Raw genomic sequence first — 16,374 nt, 5'->3', positions numbered from 1 at the left:
GTTGGGTGCTGGACGCCCTGGCCCAGGAGAACGCCCTCGAATTTCTAAAAAAGTGCCCCCGCATTCCACCTGTGGCCAGGAAGGAAAATCACGTCCCTCAACTGCTATTGGAGGTAAGGGCGATGCTCAAAAAAGGTGCAATCGAGCTCGTCCCGAAGAGGCTCCGGGGCTCCGGAGTATACTCCAGGTACTTCCTTGTGAAAAAGAAGACAGGAGGATGGCAACCCATCCTGGACCTGCGACGACTGAACAAGTACATCAAGACACAGAAGTCCCAGATGGTCACCCTCCAGCACGTGCTGGGACAGCTGGAGGAGGGCGATTTTCTGTCGTCGTTGGATTTGGAGGATGCATACTTTCACATCCCCATTTTAAAAGGACACCGAAAGTTCCTCAGGTTTTGTGGTCTAAGGGCGGCACTACCAGTTCAAGGCCCTCCCGTTCGGACTGAAATCGGCACCCAGGGTTTTCACCAAGTGCCTCGCTTCAGTGGCTGCGCCTACAGGGGATACACGTCTACCCCTACCTGGACAATTGGCTCAGCCGCACAAGGACAAGGGAGCTTGCCGTGGAACACACAGCGAAGACCGTCCAGCTACTCACAGACCTGGGGTTCTCCATCAACTTCCCCAAGTCCCACCTGGTCCCCTCACAAGTCGCACGGTTTCTGGGAGCCATGCTCGACACAGTGGCGCGTCTGGCCTCACCGTCGGGGGAAAGGACAAAGGCCATCCAAGACAAGGTGCAGTGAGGTCCATCAAGTCCCTCATCAGGATGATGTCCTCTTGCATACATCTTGTGCGCCTGTGCAGGCTTCGGATGCGCCCTCTACAGGAGTTCCTTGACGCCCCCTGGATACAAGCAACGGGCAGCTTTGAAGACGGGATCCCTCTCAACGAGACCTTCCGTCGAGCGATCCGGTGGTGGGGCACCCGCGCTCATCTGGCGGCAGGAACAGATTTTCAGACCCCCGCCCACCAGGTGACGGTGACGACGGATGCCACCCTGGAGGGGTGGGGAGCGCACACCGGAGATCTTCACGCGAGAGGCCTTTGGCTCCCAGAGGAGAAGCCGCTCCACATCAACATCCTGGAGATCCGGGCAGTGTCCTGGACCCTCGGGTCCTTTCTCCCGTCCCTCAAGGGCAAGGTTGTGAGGATCTTCACCGACAACACCACCACGATGTTTTACATCCAGAAGCAGGGCGGAACCAGGTCCTCAGCCCTATCCAAGGAAGCTCAGGATCTGTGGCATTGGGCCGTTGCTCAAGGGATGTGTCTGGTGCTGTTTCATCTCGCAGGGATAAAAAACACCATTGCCGACTCACTCAGCAGAGAGCTGCGCTCGTGCCACGAGTGGGAACTATGCCAGGACCAAGTGGACCGACTCTTTCAGCGATGGGGCAAACCCCAGATCGACCTGTTCGCTACGGCGATGAACTCCAGGTGCCAGAGGTTCGCCAGCAGGTTTCCCCAACCTAGGAGCATGGGCGATGCTTTCTCTTTCCCCTGGGACGCCCTGTTCCTATATGCGTTCCCTAAGTTGCTGTTGCTGCTCCGACTCGTCAACCATCTCAAGAAGTCCCGGTGCAGGATGATCCTCGTCGTACCGGCGTGGCCGAGACAGATCTGGTTCCCGGACCTTCTGGACTTGTCAGCGTCCCCACCATTCAAGCCGTCGACGGACGCAGATCTTCTCTCCAGAGAAAGAGGCGCCATTCTTCATCACGACCCAGAGTCGCTGAACTTGCAGGCCTGGCTCCCGCAGCACTAGAGTTTGGAGGGTACGATATCCCGGCCAACTGCAGAAAGGTTCTTGCGAAGGCCAGGGCGTCCTCAACTCTCAAGTGCTACGGACATAAGTGGAAGAGGTTCTCTATCTGGTGACGGGTACAGAAGATTAACCCTCTGCGGATTACGGCCCCTCAAGTATTGCGGTACCTACTGTTGCTAGCCAAAGCTGGACTATCTCACGCTTCAATCAAGATACACCTGGCAGCGATTTCCCGATACACCAGGACTACAGGGCGTCATCCCTGTGGTCTCATCGCCTGGTTAAGGAATTTATGAAAGGACTGTTTCGATCATTCCCGCCGGTGAAGGCACCAGCCCCGGCGTGGGAGCTCAACATGGTGCTGCCCAGGCTCATGGGTCTGCCATTCGAGCCGTTGCATTCGGCCCCGTTGAAGTTTCTGTCGTGGAAAACTGCGTTCCTGGTGGCCATCGCCTCCGCACGACGCGTGGGAGAGATCCAGGCGCTATCCTGCAAGCCTCCATACCTGACCTTTCATGATACGAGGGTAGTGCGGAGGACGCACCCCTCCTTCATGCCCAAGGTGCCGTCGGACTTCCATCTCAACGAGCCCTTGGGGTTACCAGTCTTTTTCCCGTCGCCTTCGTCGCCGGCCGAGAGGACTTTGCACTCGCTGGATGTAGCTAGAGCGCTGAAGTTCTACGTGGACCGCACGAAGAGTTTTCGGAAGACATCACAGCTGTTTGTGAACTTTGGACCTGTGAACCAAGGGAAGGCTCTCTCAAAGGCTTCCATTTCCAGATGGCTCTCCGGCTGCATCATGCACTGTCATCGGTTGGCAAACCGACTGTTGCCCGGCTGTCCGAGAGCCCATTCGACCAGAGCTATCGCTGCTAGCACGGCATTCTTGTCTGGTGTGCCCCTGCTGGACATCTGCAGGGCTGCTACGTGGAGGTCGACGCACACCTTCACAAGATTTTCTTGCGTCAACTGGGATTCCAGGGAGGAGTCCAGGGTCGGCCAAGCAGTGCTGCGCAACCTGTTCGCCTAAGGTGAGCCTGGTGAGGAGGTAAGAAATGCTTAATGTTGAGTTTTGATATGCTTAATGTTGGGCCTTGCCACCTCCTGTCGTTGTGCATGTGTGTACTCCTATGTATTCTTATATTCATGTGCATGTGAATCCATGCCAGACCCCATGCTGGAGAAGGAACAAGTTACTTACCTGTAACTGTTGTTCTCCAGCATGGGTCTGGCATGGATTAACATGCAAACCCTCCCTCCTACCCCTCTGCGGCTCTTCACTTGGTCATACTGCCACTTTACGTGCTACCAAATCGGAGGATGGCTGCCAGAGGCGGGGCTTGGGGAGAGGCCAGTCAATGGCTGGGGGCAGTATGACCCAGAGACCAGTGATTGGTTACTACTGAGAAAGACAGATCAGAAACAAAACTGATACAGATTTTTTCTTTACCCAGGATGTCCGGCCTGACGACGGGGAATATTTATGATCATGTGAATCCATGCCAGACCCATGCGGGAGAACAACAGTTACAGGTAAGTAACTTGTTCCTTCTAAAGAATCCAATAGTTATCAGTGATTGTGATATATCCAGAAAGGATCTTCCAGGCAAGGTCAGAAGAGCTGGCAGGAATGAGAATTGTACTTATTAGCGCTTAGTGGCATACATAGGGAGCACTGCAGAAAATAATTCAAGAAGGCTTGGACTAAGTTGTTGGTTGGTTGCTATTGAAAACGGTCCTAGTTGAGAATTTAAAGAGGACTAAGGAAGTTCAACGCAAATGTGCAGAGTTTACTCACTTTGCATGCAGGTGAATGGGAATGACATGAGTGGTTTATTTACAAGAATGTTAATAAAAATTAGGTTGTATACTTACACAGGGCATTCCTATTAGGAATATATACATTTGAATAGGCACCAGGGATGACATGATGCAACAATACAAAATCAAAAGAGATGAACAAATGAAATTGTCAAAAAGGCCACAAAAGGACCCAGCGCTAATGCCAAAAGTATCAAGGTTGTAACACAGGCAGCGTTCAACTGTTGAGTTGCGGGTACCTTGACGTGGTTACCCACAGAAACAATTAGGTAAGAAAGTTAAACAGTGAATTGCGCCAAGTTACAAAGATTACACCAAAGTGATTTGGTATGGTATTTTGAGATTTAATACAGGACAGCCTGACACGTGTTTCGAGCGAAAGCTCTTCTTCTTCTGAGGCCAGAGTTCCTTGTCCAATTAGGATGAGCAATTCCTTGAAGTAAGGACGATTCTAATTATAATCCCGATTGCTGATACTCAAATTTGCAGTTGCAATTGCATTTGGCTAACAGCCTTGCAGTTACTCAAATTTGCAGTTGCAATTGCATTTGGCTATCAGAAATCGGGATTATAATTAGAATCGTCCTTACTTCAAGGAATTGCTCATCCTAATTGGACAAGGAACTCTGGCCTCAGAGGAAGAGCTTTCGCTCGAAACACGTGTCAGGCTGTCCTGCATTAAATCTCAAAATACCATACCAGATCACTTTGGTGTAATCTTTGTAACTTGGCGCAATTCACTGTTTAACTTTCTTACCTAAAAAGAGATGAACCATGAATTCTGCAGAACAGACTAAGCATGCAAGCAGGCAATAGCATGACCCTAATATGAAGCAGGAAATAAATGGCAGGATCTGCTAGTGCTGATGGAGATGCTAATACAGGCTGATGGCAAGGCAGCTGAATTGTCAAGACAAAGGACATTGGTGCAGGGTGCTGCTGTGGCTCAAGATAAAGTAATCCGAATAGTGGCTATGAAAGGGCAGGACATGTCATGCAAAGCATGGGACATCCTGGAGCAAGCTTGTGTGTAAGGATTCAGGGAGAGGGTTATGATTGGGATTAGTTGTCTCCTAGAAGACTTACCATGGACAATATTGTTGTTTCCTTCTAGGATTAACGTGGGTGGAAAGCTGCTAACAAACCATTTGAAGGAGATCATATCATACAGGTAAAATATGTACCCTGCATGTATAGGTGTTTTTTTTTTTAATTAAATTTATGCCAGATCTTTTTAAGTGTTTCAGGTGACAAGTTTTACCTTTTTGTGAAATGGAATATCACGTTGACATTTTTCATTTGAAAACCCTGCTGTCAAGCTAATTGCTCATATCTACTGCTAGCATATGTTTTTTTTAAAAGCGGTTAGCTTTTTGTTTGAGCATATGTTTCACGGCTTTTTGTGTGTTATTTCTTTTGGGTGTCATTTAACCGATGTTTCACCTTTTTTGGGCTGCACGGTTTTAGGGCACTGTTGATCATCTTGTCCAATCACCTTGGTACATGGTCTTCACACTGTTTCCTGTGCCACCTATTAGAGACAGCCGCAGGTAAATTTGTGAAGCGGTGGGGACGGGCCTATTTTCTTGGGCTTTGAGTGTAGGGCAGATCAGGAGGGTCCTGCTAGCTTCCTCATGGAGTGGGCTCCCAATTACAAGTATGCTGTTGAGAATGGTTGGGGAGAGGTGGGGGAGGAAGTGGCGTATAGGAGTTTTTGGGGGTAAACCCCTTGATGAAGCCCAATTGCGCTTTACCCGCCTGCAGATGGGGATGGTCTAGACATGCGCATGGCCAGGGAGGTGATGGTGGTGCAGAGAGAAATGCCATAGGGGAATTCTGAAGGCAAAACCCCATTGGCAGCAGAATCCCGCCCAGTGCAAGTGACCTAAAAAGGTGGGCAATTTAAAGACCTATTGCACATAGATTCAGTGATGGCTTTAGGTCTTTAGAGCGTCTTGCTCAGTTCCCTGCTGTGGCACAGGAAACACTCCTATACAAATGTACTAGTACTGCCTGGATTTTCATGTCCATCTCATGCTTTTTTTATTTATTGTGTACATCTCATGCTGTATCATTAAACAAATATGCTAGGAACCCATGGGTCATGTTCCCCAAATCCTGCTATGGTCTTGGAGCAATTAACATGCTTTTGTATCTATTTATTCGTATTTCTAAGGCGCACATCAGCCCAAGGGCATTGTGGCGCTGTTACAGATATACATTGCTGGTTACAATTGAAGGCTTAGAAGTTGCCTTGAAATATGCATTTACGGTTTATCTTGGAGTTGCATAGATAGCATTTACAGTGCAGCTTGTGAATTTGCCGGGCGACGAGAGCTTGGATTCTTAGGGTGTAGTGTGCGTTATATGAATAGTATGGTTTTGAGGGATTTTCGAAAGATGAACAAGGAAGGTTCTTCTCGGAGTTTGTTGGGGAGGGCATTCCAGAGTTTAGGTGCTATGTGGGGGAAGCCAATGCCGCCGGCGTTGGCTCTTTTTATGGAGGGTATGCAGAGTTGGTTAGCATGGTGGCTCCTTATGGGGCGGGCAGAGATGTTTTTGGATATGGTTTCTGATGGGTAGGATGGGGCGGAGAGATTGATGCAATTGTGCGAAAGGGTGAGAATTTTGATGTTGACCCCTTCCTTGACTGGGAGCCAGTGGGCTTTGCATCTGGCCTGGGATATATGGTCACTTTTGGGAATGTGTAGGGCTGCGCACAGCACGCTGTTTAGTACTATTTGGAGCCTTTTGATGTGTTTTTTGAGGTGCCTGCCAGAATGGCTTTGCAGTAATCGAGTCTAGTTCCTATTGTGGCTCTGGCGATGGATAGGAAGTTTTGAGTGGTAAGAAAGGGTTTTATGGCAATTATAAGTTTAGTGGTGAGAGCAGAGGCGGAGGAGATGGCGCTGACAAGAGTGTAGAGTCTAAGTAGACTCCAAGGCTCTTTACTGATGTAGAGACTGTGTAGTTGATGGTGAAATGAGTGTAATTTGTTGCAGAGTTTGGAAAGGATTTCCTTGGGGCCCAGGATGATGATCTCAGTGTTATCCCCATTTAAGCAGAGACCATTGATTGCCATCCAAGTTTGCCATCCAAGTTTGTATTAATGCACCCCGGGTAATCCTATCCCATCACTATTTTAGGGCTGGAGGCATCACATTTTTATCCATGTTAGGGTGATTTATCATTTTTATGTGTCAGCCCCTTTCCTAGTGAGGCCCCCAGCACTTTGTACTGGACTTCTGGACCTGTTTCTTCAAATACTGAATGAGTGGAGCTTTTTCCCCACTCATTCATTCTTATGGGCTCTGTCTTTTTGGAACGCTATTCTTTGAATTCTACCTGTACTATGGAGTCTGTCTGCTCCATAGCTGTTAAAGGCATCTGTATTTTACAATAGCAGAACACAGCTCCTTAAGGGCAGAGTTGCTTGGGACCCCTAGGTCCCTTCTTTGAGATTATTTTCTGTATCTTAGAGAAACTACAGTTCTTGTATCTCTCCTAAAACTTTAATCTGAGAGATTGGCACACCCCACCTTAGGTGGAGTGCCAAAGGGATACCTAGTACCCCCCTTCTCTCTGCTTAGGTGACCTTTTAGTCACATAGACAACCGTCTAGTTATGGCTGGTGGCCATGGACGTGTTCTACCAATTTTTGTGTAATGTTTGTACCGCAGGCTATGTTACCTGACTCTAACTTAAACACTTATCAAGGTCGTCCAAATCCTTGCTCAACCGAAGCTCATCTCCACGGACGCTATACGCACATTATATCTAGATTGTTTTCTACCGAGCCCTCTATTGTGCCCTCTCTGATCTAAATGTGCTCCTCATTGCGCCATATGCCAATGACCTACGCTGTTTATGTGAGATATTATCTTTGTGTGCTGCACGTCAATGGGCTTTACCTCAGTGTATCATACTCTCTAACGAGCTGTTTTATACCGCAATCTTTACAGTAAGCCCTCAACTCTACATCTGTTCTGCATGGTGATATAATCCCAGCATTTATACTAATATTTTTACTGCTTTGCCTATATGAGTTTTTGCGGTGCGTAACTTTAGCATTGCACTGGCCGAGGGCCGTATGCAAATGTAGATGCGTTTCCTCACTGCGATATACATCCTGCATTTATACTAAGATTTTTACTGCTTTGCCTAGGATTGTTTGCGGTGCAGTATTTTAACACAACACAGGCTGAGGTATGCATGCACAGTTAGATGCAGATGTGTTTCCCAACTGCAATGTACACCTAGGATCTTTATTACAGAAAATAGACTGCAGACCAAAACCTTTCGGAAACCTACAGGGGTTAACTCAGTTCTTTTTGCTCACAGTAGTCACTGCAAAAGCACAATTAACAACATACCGAATGGTGAATTTTATAGGGCTAGAAAGAACTGTAGCCAGGACAGTGACTTTGCCAATGAATGCTATACACTGACGCAGCGATTTAACAGGGCGTATCACCCAAAAGTAATTGAAAAAGCTTGTGACAAGTATGCTAAAACCAAACAGTCAGAACTCTTGGTGGAGAAGGGTAATATGATGGAACATTCACAACATATTGCCATCATCACACAATATGCCAAGGATTCCTACACTTTATACCAGCTAACTCTGAAACATAGGCATTTACTTAGACTGGATAAAGATTTGTTACCTTATGTGTCTGAGAAAACAAAATGAACATTTACCAAAGCACTAACTATTAAACAGAAGGCCAGTTCATCGTTTCTCAACTACTGAACAGGCAACTAAGAAGAATTGGTTGAGAACCACAAAAGGTTTTTTTAAATGTGGGAACTGTGATTTTTGTAAATATGCGCATGAAAATTGCCAATCTTTCACTGATAATGCAGGCGTTACTGTCAAAATTAATGATTTCATGAATTGTAAAACTTGCTTTGTTGTCTATGCTATCACTTGTGTGTGCGCAAAGTTGTATCTAGGCAGGACAATCGGGCAGCTGAGAGTGCGGATTAGGGAACACCTGGCGAGCCTGAGAAATGCTGACCCCAAACTGCCACTTGCCTCAAACTGGCAACAGAAACATCAGTTAGCTAGCAAAGATGATTTAAGATTCATTGGTCTTATCAAAGTCAAGAGGGGGAATTTAGAGGGGACACAACTTAAATTGAGGCAGTCCGAATGTAAATTTATCTGCTTCATCAAAAGCACTGTTAATGTTCTCTACAGTGACCATGAGATGAATGTCTTTTATAATCGCCATTTCATTACTTAATATCTGTTCGACCTTTGAGACATCAGTGTACCAATGAACAACGCATGCCATGGGATTGCAGAACCTAGCGGAATCATGAAACTGACCAAGTAATATATTGTAATGGTATAATTGTGGTCCTTTTTAATCCCATTTATTCACAAGGTTATCATGGGAGCCATTTGAGGATCTACAGAGGCAATCCACTTCTTGATATAGCAAGGCACCCATTTCTCAATCTGACATATGTCATAATTTTGACTCACTTTTGATTCACAGAATGTTATTTGGCAATAGACATAGTCTCAATGACACTGAACATTTTATTTAGTGCAATTCATTTGAATCCCACATGTTAGATACTCTGTTATTATTGCAAGCTATCGTGGTCATCTCACGCTCTGGAAGGGCATTCAGTATATATACAATTTTGATGGGGGTGACTGTAAATACGAACATAATTCATTATTTCTCTTTGCACTAGTAATAGATATTATGATTTAATCATTTGGACATATAATTGCCGTACAGCATAACCTCTCATCATTGGCGAAATTGAAACAAAATAGTCATAACGTGGCTTCACAAGGAGATGACGTTGATGTGTTTTGTTTACTTGTGACGTCACACATAGGGTAACATGTGACGTCATTAAGTACGTACGTCATTGTACGTGAAGTAATACGGACGTTGTACTTTTAGTTTACCGTCTCTGCAAACCCATCGGTTGCTATATTGGTGTTGTGGGATTGAACCCGTGCTATTGTTTCAGTTTTGAATCTATTGAGTAGGACCAGCCCCATTAATTACGCAACCCTCAGTTTAAGACTGGAATCAGATATGATGTTTGTAATTTGTGGTTAACACATTTTATCAAATTTAACACTCAAATAGCATATGACAACTTATTTTGAATAATTCAATGGAACCTGTATTAGTTAAAATGGGTAATTATACCCAATTGGTAGGGGAGAGCGCTTCACCATCACATTTGAGAACATTTCAGTTTCATTTGAATAAGATTTTTGTTTTGATTTGAAGGCTTATATAGAATGGCTTAAGCACTAACACACACAGATTTTGGAATTGGAGATTAGCTGCAAGGGATTATATCCAACGCGTCAGTCGTGAAGGATTACATTTTATGACACTACTCTCGGGTATGTTTTATTACACTGTAATAGAATATTTACCAATAGCATTCTTCTATTCTTGGACCCTTACTGTACTCAATGAGCATCTTATAGGTGAGACTTAACCATGGTATTTGGACCAGAACCGATTAAGACAACTCTTTACAACATCCTATTCACTTTCTAGTGACCGATCATTGCAAACAGGTATGTCGTCTATAACACACCGCTATCCTTTAGGTGATTTGTACCATCATGACTTTCGGTATATATTTGATACGTTCTTACTGATACACTGAACTTCTCATTTTCGAGGTGAAAACTACTGATACTTCTGAGTAGGGTAAGCACCATTGATGAACTCATCTGCACCTATGATTTTCAGAAACCTGCCAATCCATCACACTTCATTATCACCAACGCAAGTAGTCACATATTGTCTTTTTGATAACATTACGCACCAGTTTAGTCTAGGAGTATGAGGATTGCTGCAGAAATTGGTGTTTTCAGTATATTGGAGGAAAGGCCCGTTGGGTTCCACATACCTATGGCCTGCTTAATCATATATCATACACTCAAACCATGATTCCTAATTTGAAGAGATATTTGTTGTACCATATTGGAACTCAGCTCTATTATTCATTATGGTATTTTCTATTTTCTTTTGAATTACGTACTCCAATCTACTACCCGCTTCTGTCCTGAAATGCGGTATGTTGGGTTTGATTTATATTTTCTTTTTACAATTTTACTGATCAATATATGCACATGTACTGTGTATGGACACCAACATTGTTTATGGGACCAATTGTGCCTCATGTTTTGTAAAAATAAATTGTTCATCTTCTTTTGGAATATTTTAATATAATGGACATGTCTCACAGCCTTGAAACGAAACATGTCGAGACATGTATCAGCTGTGCTGCTATACAAACACGTGGAATAAACCACAGACTTCGTGTTATAGAACTGTGTGATTCTGTAATTTGGTTGCAAACTAATCACCAATCGAGCACAAGCTGCCCCTCCCAGATCTCTAATCTCATGGTCTATATATATGCGTGACTCTTTCAGCAAAGTAAAAGCTCATGCGTATATGCAAATCTTGAGATTGATAACAGACTAATTACTATGCCTAGAACGGATCCCCCCATTACTTCCACACCACATTACGGTCCGTCCCAGATCTCAATAAGCGGATGGTGGAAGCCTTCCCTCAGCTCACACACACTGACTACAAATGGCTCATACGCAACCCAACTCGCACAATATTCTACCCACATGCTTCTTGCCGAAGATGCACCCCTTCTCTTACTCTTGGACCCGCACAGGAACACTCCTGACCACGAGAGCTCTGGAATAAATCTCTACTGCCTCCTATCTTCCCCCTCCCCACACCCCACTCGACTCCATGCCCTATCGGCCACAGAAATAAACATCTAACTACTCCTATGTCCCGTCCCCTTTCCTCCATACTTGTGGGACATCTCTCTGTCCTGTGGGACGGGACCGGAGCACTTTGTAAAAAGCATCCACATTTTTTTCAAAAATGTGTCCCTCCTCTCTTTCCTGCGTGGGGCCCGGCACGCGGCCGTAACCCCGCCCACCTTGGCTCAGCCCCGCGCATCACCCATCAGTCCTTTTCTCCGCTCGATCGGGGCCGGACGCACTTGCATCCTCGGAAGATCTTCTTCCCTTTTTTCCTCTCTGGCTCTCGCTAGCGTTCGTTTACTAGTCTGTCTTTCAAATTAGACTTTCCAGATTGTTCATCGTGTCACTGTCGCTTCGCGAGGGCGGATCCCCATCCTCTTTGTTTAGAGTGTTTGGGTCCGGAACACCGTTGGGACTCCTGTTTTTACTGTGACTCCCTTTCGGTCGGGGCACTTCAACGTCGGTTGGAGTGGTGGGAGGAGGTGTTCCGACGAACTCCTTCGCATTTTCAGGCGTTCATCGGCGAGAAGAAACAACGCCCGGTAAGTTCTTTACTTTTCAGAGCACCCCGACCGGCGGATACCTTTCCGGGTTCCTCTTGGTCCAGGAGGGGCGTTGAACGCTCTGTTACTGGGGTTCACCCTGAGGTGCCCGTTGGCCTAATAGTTCACCGGAGTTTTCTCCGAGGGTCTCCGTAAGGGGGCTGTGAACACCGGAGTATGCTCCGAGGCCCTTCCTGTTTTCTACTGAGTCGTGGGGTACCGGAGTTCGCTCTGAGGCCTCTGTTGGCTCCCCTCACAAACAAAACCGGGGTGCGCCCCAAGGCCTTGGCTGGGCTTGTAGTTACCGAACGGATGTTCGAGGCCCGCGCAGAAAACGTCTTTTACCGGGCCTGAGTCCGAGGTCCCTCGTACAGAGGCTAAAGCTACCAACAGTTCTGAGAGGCCGGTCAACGCTTTGTCGGTGAAAGCGCACCGTTCCCGCTCTTGTGGTGACACCAGATCTGTTGAGGGGGCAAAGAAGCAAAGTTGTTCTTTTACCGGCAGTGCCGAGGTCCTTCCTTCGAAGGCTCAGTTGGCGGTTGGTATGTCACAAAAACATTCCAGGCCTCATAGTACTGGCTCGGCCGAGGTTCCTTATGTTAAGGCTAAGATTAAGACCCCTGATCCATCGACGGGGACCCCTGCCTCACTTCCTCACGTGCCGCAGTTCCCCTCAGATGAGGACAAAATGGCGCCCATTCCCGCCAAGACCACGGCGGCCATTTTAGTTGCTACCCCTACAACTACATCATCGGGGTCTGGTGTAGGACTCGGTCTCTTGGGTGAACCTAAGGTCCCTTGTGCGCATCCTTACCGGCCGGTTTATGATTGGAACGCCCGGATGCCTCTTCCGCACAATGTTTTGTTGCCCGCGGGGGCGGCTCCTTTGATTTATGTAGATTTGTCGGTGGAGGGGCCGATGTGGCACCCTTCCCCGTTACATCCCTGGATTTGTCCACCTCATAAGAGGCCTCCTGAGGTCCCGAAACAATCTCCTGAGGATGCCTTTTTCGGTAAATTTTATGCGCTTATGCGCACCGACCCCCATGAGGGAATATTTCAAAGGGCTTTTCAAGGAGATATGTCCACCGGCGCTTCGGGCTCCACCTGTTCCTCTGATGGTTCCGCCGGCACCTCCCTTGCCCGTGGTGCCCCCCACTGCTCTCCCGCCTTTGCCTCCATTGTCCCCAGTGGACAAGGCAGTGCCTGACACGGCTCAGCAGGATCCTGACCTGTCAGATGACCCTCAAGGCGATCAGGACAACAAGGACTTTCCCCGCTCTATCAGAGCCTTTCATGACCGGGCACTGGACATGATTAGTTTCTTAGATGTTCCGGTGCCCGAGGCACCCGCTCTGCAGGAGGGCATGCTTTCTGGGGCGTTCACCCTGTCTCCTTTGGAGCGTACCGGCCTGTTCATGTAGGACGTTCTGGCCGAGATCCTAAGAGTCTGGGAAAAGCTTCACTCGGGACTTTTTGTCAATAAAAAGATTGATGCAAGGTACAGGCTGCATTCTTCGGAAGAGGTGGCCCTGTCGTCTTGTCCGCATCCCTCCTCCACAGTGGTGGCTGCGGCCACCTTGCAGTCCAGGCCTGCAGCATCCTCTTCCACGACGGCTACTCAGGTTCTGGGAAAGGAGGACAAGCTCCTCGACTCCCTCGGGTGGAAAATCGTCGCCAACTCGGCCTTGCAGCTCAGGCAGGCCAACGCCGAATTGATATTGGCCGGAGCTAACATGCGGATGTGGAAAGGTCTGTCGGAGTTTGAGGAGCACATCCCGGTCGAGAAGCTGGAAGATTTCAAAGGAGGCCTTTCCGATGCCAGGGTCTTGGCCCAGGATCTCCTGGAGGCTGCGGCTCATCACGTAGACACCTCGGCTCGGGGCCTGATGCTTGGGGTTGATACCTCACGGCAGGCGTGTCTGCATGCCACTAAATTTTCTAAGGAAGTGCAAGACAAGGTGTTGGACCTTCCATTCGATGGTAAGCAGCTTTTTCATTCTTCTACTGATGTGGAGCTCACCAAAACCAAGGAAAGCACTCAGACGGCTAAATCATTATCTGTTCTAGTTAAAGCTCCTTTCAAATCCCAGAGACCGTTGTCGCAAAGTCGACCTTCCTCTGGTATTTGGGGCTTCCTCGATCGCAAATCTCGCAGAGTGGATACTCCTGCGGGGAATAACTGCCGTAGACCACAGCGTACGTGGTTTTTCTCCCGCTCCTCAGCCTCCTCATCAGGTTCAGGTGGCACCACCACCGATAAGCCTGCCAAATGAGGGTTTTCCGCGCTTGCACGAGACCCCGGTGGGAGGACGCATTGCATCTCATTGGGAGGTGTGGCAGACCATCACAGAAGACAGATGGGTCTTGTCAGTCGCTCGAGTGGGCTTCCGCTTACCTTTACCCCTTACCCCACCCCTCAACCCTCCTTTTCAGCTGTCGGACTCACCCTCCCTTAAGGCCGAGGTTCAGAAACTTCTGGACCTCAGAGCTGTGGAACCCGTTCCCCTTGGGGAGCGAGGGGAGGGCTTCTATTCCTGGGTGTTTACGGTGCCCAAAGCCAACCAGGCTGGCCTGCGCACCATCCTAGACCTTTCCCAGTTCAATCTTTTCCTACCCCAAGAGAAATTCAAGATGATCACGCCCGGCCAGATTCGCTCCGCTTTGCAGATGGGCGATTGGCTCAGCGTGGTGGATATTCAGGATGCGTACATGCATATCCTGATTTGGAATCCACCCAGGAGATACCTCCGCTTCTCTTTGGGAGAGGAGCACTTCCAGTTTCGGGTGCTTCCTTTTGGCCTCAGCTTGGCACTGCGTGTCTTCACGAAGATGATGTCGGTGATTGCGACCTATCTTCGTCTCCAGGGTATCCATGTGTATCCTTATTTGGACGACTGGCTCTTACGCTGGCAGCAGCGGGCAACCTCCAGTTTCTCCTTCAGCTCCTGTTCCATCTTGGGTTGTCGGTGAACTGGCGGAAATCCTCCACGACGGTCTCACAGGACCTGATCTTCCTGGGTTTTCGTTGGAACACGATCGACTGCAGAGTGTATCTGACCGGGGACAGAATGGCGGATCTGTTGGCCACTTGTCAGATGTTTGCACAGTCGGAGAGCATGTCGGCCTGGTGGTTCCAGAGGCTTCTGGGCCTCATGGCCTCGTGTGTACTGGCTCTTCCTCTTGCTCGTCTCAAAATGAGACGGACCCAGATGGCTCTTCGGAATTCATAGCGTCAGGCAGTGGATCCGGATTCCATGCGGATAATGATTCCAGATTCCATGAGAGTGGGCCTGGATTGGTGGTCGTCTCTCGGCAATCTATCTGGGGGTGTGGGGTTTCAGGACCCGGTCCCCACGGTGACGATCACAACGGACTCCTCCCTCGGGTGTGGTGCGACGTTAGATCTTCTTCAGGTCTCGGACCTCTGGTCGCCTCAGGACAAGCGTCTGCACATAAATCATTTGGAGCGTCTGGCGATCTTCCTAGCGCTCAGGGCGTTCAGACCGCTCATTGTCAACAAGGTGGTCCGCATAAGAACGGACAATGTGGTATCAATGTATTAAATAAACAAGCAAGGGGGAACAAAGTCTCCCCCCCACCCCCTCGTGGACCTGTCCATCCAGATTTGGGAGTGGGCCGTGCTTCATTGTGTCTGGCTGCTTGCAGTGCATATCCTGGGCCAGCTGAATGTCACAGCGGATACCCTCAGCCGGCAGACAGTGGTCAGCTACGAGTGGGAGTTGAAGGCGGAGGTCCTATCATGGATTTTCTCATGTTGGGGCACACCGGAGGTGGACCTCTTCGCCACGGCGGTGAACAAGAAACTTCCTCAGTATGCCCCCAGAAGGGGGCTGGGAGCCTCCTCTTTGGGGGATGCTCTCGAGATTCCATGGCACAACATGAGAGCTTACGCCTTCCTGCCTCTGCCTCTAGTTCACCGTGCAATTTGGAAGTTGAAGAACTCTGTGAACTGTTCCCTTCTACTGATAGCCCCGTGGTGGCCGGCCAGGTTTTGGTTCGCAGAACTTCAACACGTGTCGGTGTCTCCGCCGATCAGGTTACCAGTAACTGCCGATCTTCTTCACCAGGGGGAACAACAGATGTGGCACCCCTCCCCACAATCGCTCAGCTTGGCGGCATGGTGCCTGAGTTCAAGTCTTTAGAGGATCTGAGTGTGTCTGCAGATAACATGCACATTATCCAGGCAGCCAAGAAACCCTCGACCAGATCTCAATACAGGAGTAAATGGCTCAGGTTCTGTCATTGGTGTTTGGAGAAGAAGTTGGATCCGAGGGTGGCCACCGTTGACACCGTGCTGTCCTTCGTGTCCTCCCTAGCAGAGTCGGGGGTTCATGTTCTGTCATGCAGGACTTATCTCTCAGCGGTTTCCGCTTACCTTTCTACAGACCTTTGTTCTCATTCTCTAACTAACCCAGTGGTGAA

At 48.3% G+C, this 16,374-nt stretch overlaps 1 protein-coding gene across 1 annotated transcript in view; it reads left to right on the top strand.

The window, feature by feature from the left end:
- ACTR6 (actin related protein 6) overlaps window positions 1–16,374 on the top strand; it is a 601,838-nt gene that overhangs the window by 313,189 nt on the left and 272,275 nt on the right. The window contains exon 6 of the mRNA XM_069633699.1: window positions 4,709–4,765. Coding sequence (XP_069489800.1) covers window positions 4,709–4,765 — 57 coding nt within the window. The remainder of the gene's footprint in view (window positions 1–4,708; window positions 4,766–16,374) is intronic.

This window comes from Ambystoma mexicanum, chromosome 13 (genome assembly GCF_040938575.1).
Source record: "Ambystoma mexicanum isolate Mex_15411 chromosome 13, UKY_AmexF1_1, whole genome shotgun sequence".
NCBI classification, from domain to species: domain Eukaryota; kingdom Metazoa; phylum Chordata; class Amphibia; order Caudata; family Ambystomatidae; genus Ambystoma; species Ambystoma mexicanum.
Note: the sequence above shows the minus strand (reverse complement) of the source record. Positions and strands in the feature narration are given on the sequence as shown.